The sequence below is a fragment of the Borostomias antarcticus genome (assembly GCF_949987555.1).
Source record: "Borostomias antarcticus genome assembly, chromosome: 2".
Taxonomy (NCBI): Eukaryota; Metazoa; Chordata; class Actinopteri; order Stomiiformes; family Stomiidae; genus Borostomias; species Borostomias antarcticus.
The window spans coordinates 8,155,113-8,157,612 of record NC_140235.1 but is presented as its reverse complement, the minus strand read 5'-3'; the positions used below and the strand labels follow the sequence as shown (position 1 = coordinate 8,157,612).

At 50.6% G+C, this 2,500-nt stretch overlaps 1 protein-coding gene across 2 annotated transcripts in view; it reads right to left on the bottom strand.

Annotated features, from left to right (window-relative positions):
- man1a2 (mannosidase, alpha, class 1A, member 2) overlaps positions 1 to 2,500 on the bottom strand; it is a 111,603-nt gene that overhangs the window by 50,012 nt on the left and 59,091 nt on the right. For both annotated transcript variants that reach the window (XM_084461569.1, XM_084461570.1), the window contains exon 5: positions 1,684 to 1,802. In XM_084461569.1, the coding sequence (XP_084317695.1) occupies positions 1,684 to 1,802 (119 nt within the window). The remainder of the gene's footprint in view (positions 1 to 1,683; positions 1,803 to 2,500) is intronic.

Below are 2,500 nucleotides of genomic sequence, written 5' to 3'. Positions count from 1 at the left end.
ACAACCAGCGCTGGAGACGCTCACTGGGGAGAGACGCTCACTGAGGAGAGACGCTCACTGAGGAGAGACGCTCACTGAGGAGAGATGCTCACTGAGGAGAGACGCTCACTGAGGAGAGACGCTCACTGAGGAGAGACGCTCACTGAGGAGAGACGCTCACTGGGGAGAGATGCTCACTGAGGAGAGACGCTCACTGAGGAGAGATGCTCACTGAGGAGAAACGCTCACTGAGGAGAGACGCTCACTGAGGAGAGACGCTCACTGAGGAGAGACGCTCACTGAGGAGAGACGCTCACTGAGGAGAGATGCTCACTGGGGAGAGATGCTCACTGAGGAGAGACGCTCACTGAGGAGAGACGCTCACTGAGGAGAAACGCTCACTGAGGAGACGCTCACTGAGGAGAGACGCTCACTGTGGAGAGATGGGAGATAGGACTAGGCTGCTGTCACTGACCCAGCGCTGGAGATGCTCACTGAGGAGAGACGCTCACTGGGGAGAGACGCTCACTGAGGAGAGACGCTCACTAAGGAGAGACGCTCACCATAGGACTAGGCTGCTGTCACTGACCCAGCGCTGGAGACGCTCACTGAGGAGAGACGCTCACTGAGGAGAGATGCTCACTGAGGAGAGACGCTCACTAAGGAGAGACGCTCACTGGGGAGAGATGCTCACTGGGGAGAGATGCTCACTATAGGAGAGATGCTCACTGGGGAGAGATGCTCACTGGGGAGAGACGCTCACTGGGAAGAGACGCTCACTGGGGAGAGACGCTCACTGATGAGAGATGCTCACTGAGGAGAGATGCTCACTGAGGAGAGATGCTCACTGGGGAGAGATGCTCACTGGGGAGAGATGCTCACCATAGGACTAGGCTGCTGTCAATGACCCACAGGAGCAGTCTGACATGAATGAATATGAGTGAAGAACATTTGTGACCCACAAGCAGCCGACACGTTTAACAGCACATTTCTAGGGCTGTACCCGACTCAATTTGGTGACTCAAATCAAATTTGCCTGTTCAAACGAGAGATTTGACGATTCATTCATTCGTTCGTTCCTGTCTAGGCTGAGGGGAGACCGCAGGAGTCGGGACAGCTGTCAAACTTTAAACTCAAACTTTGAAGCGTCAGCTGCGCTTGACTGTGCACGTCCTGAGAAATTAACATGCTGCAAAATACCCAATTGTCTACTCGTATGCGTTGCTAAACAGCAATGGGCTCAAACCCGCCCGGCGTAGTTTATTTAGCTGTTAGCATTTCCTCACAGAATGCTGAAACAATCCTCTATGGAGCCTGTTGGAGTGGAACAGCATGTGAGCTTGCAAGATCAGGCTAGTCCCTCCTGGGAATTCATTGGCAACTTCTTTGCCGATTCTGATGAGTGAGTTGAACGGATTGTGCATCCAATAGTTAATATTGCGATCACCCAGGCTGGGAAGTGCTGATCTAGAGCAGGGCCTTCCCCAGAGCCCCCCCTAACTTACACTTGATGGAATTTAAATTACAATTGGGAGTTCAAATTGCTGACATGATTCTTTGTCTAGCTAATATTAAGGCCTCAAATTGTCTGGGGTCTGGCGGCCCCCCCTGCGATTGTTAGCGTCCCCCTAAGGGGGGGCCGGACCCCAGGCTGGGAAGCACTGGTCTGGAGGGCAGCCTGGCCATGTGCTCTCCGGTACTCACCACACTGAAGTCCAGGTTCTGCTCAATCCACTCCTGTCCATCCTTGAACTCCTCGTGAAGGCCCATAATGTAGAGGGTGTCTAAGGCATCCACGATGGTGGCCCCCATCTGGGAATTACCTGTTCACACAAACAACAACGCACATAATATTATGGTCTAATATGAGTTATGAATTATGATGGTGTTAAAGTTAGCATACTGTTTTTAACAGTAACGGTGGCGCCAATTTCAAGCTTGTTCACAGTGCATCATACGTGTGTTTGAATAAGAGTCCATCTAGGTTATAATGTGCAACTCCGTACAGGCCAGTGAAAGCGCATTACCATTGAAGGGGTAGGGTTAGGGAAGAGACCATTGCACTAGTGTGGCTCTTCATTAAAACATGACTGACAGGCTAATCACTCACTCAGTCCTCTCTTCTCTTCTTTCACACTCTCCATCCTCCATGTTTCAATGTCACCAAAGGCCAAGGGAGAGGTACAGAAGAGCACTCCTGATGAGTGTGTGTGTGTGTGTGTGTGTGTGTGTGTGTGTGTGTGTGTGTGTGTGTGTGTGTGTGTGTGTGTGTGTGTGAGGGGGGGGGGCAATGTGCACGATAGTACTACTAACAACTAGGGTTTACTGTAATTGGTATGGCTCCATATTTGATCATGTTGCTAATACTAAATCTCATCAATACTACAGCTTCATCTGCTAAAACTAAAATTCCTCAAACTAAAACTTCACCTGTCATACCAGCTCATCAATCTCTTTCTGAACCCTCCGCCGGTCTGTATCCTGTATTCCTCCTCTCTGGTGATTCATCGTCCTTCAATAC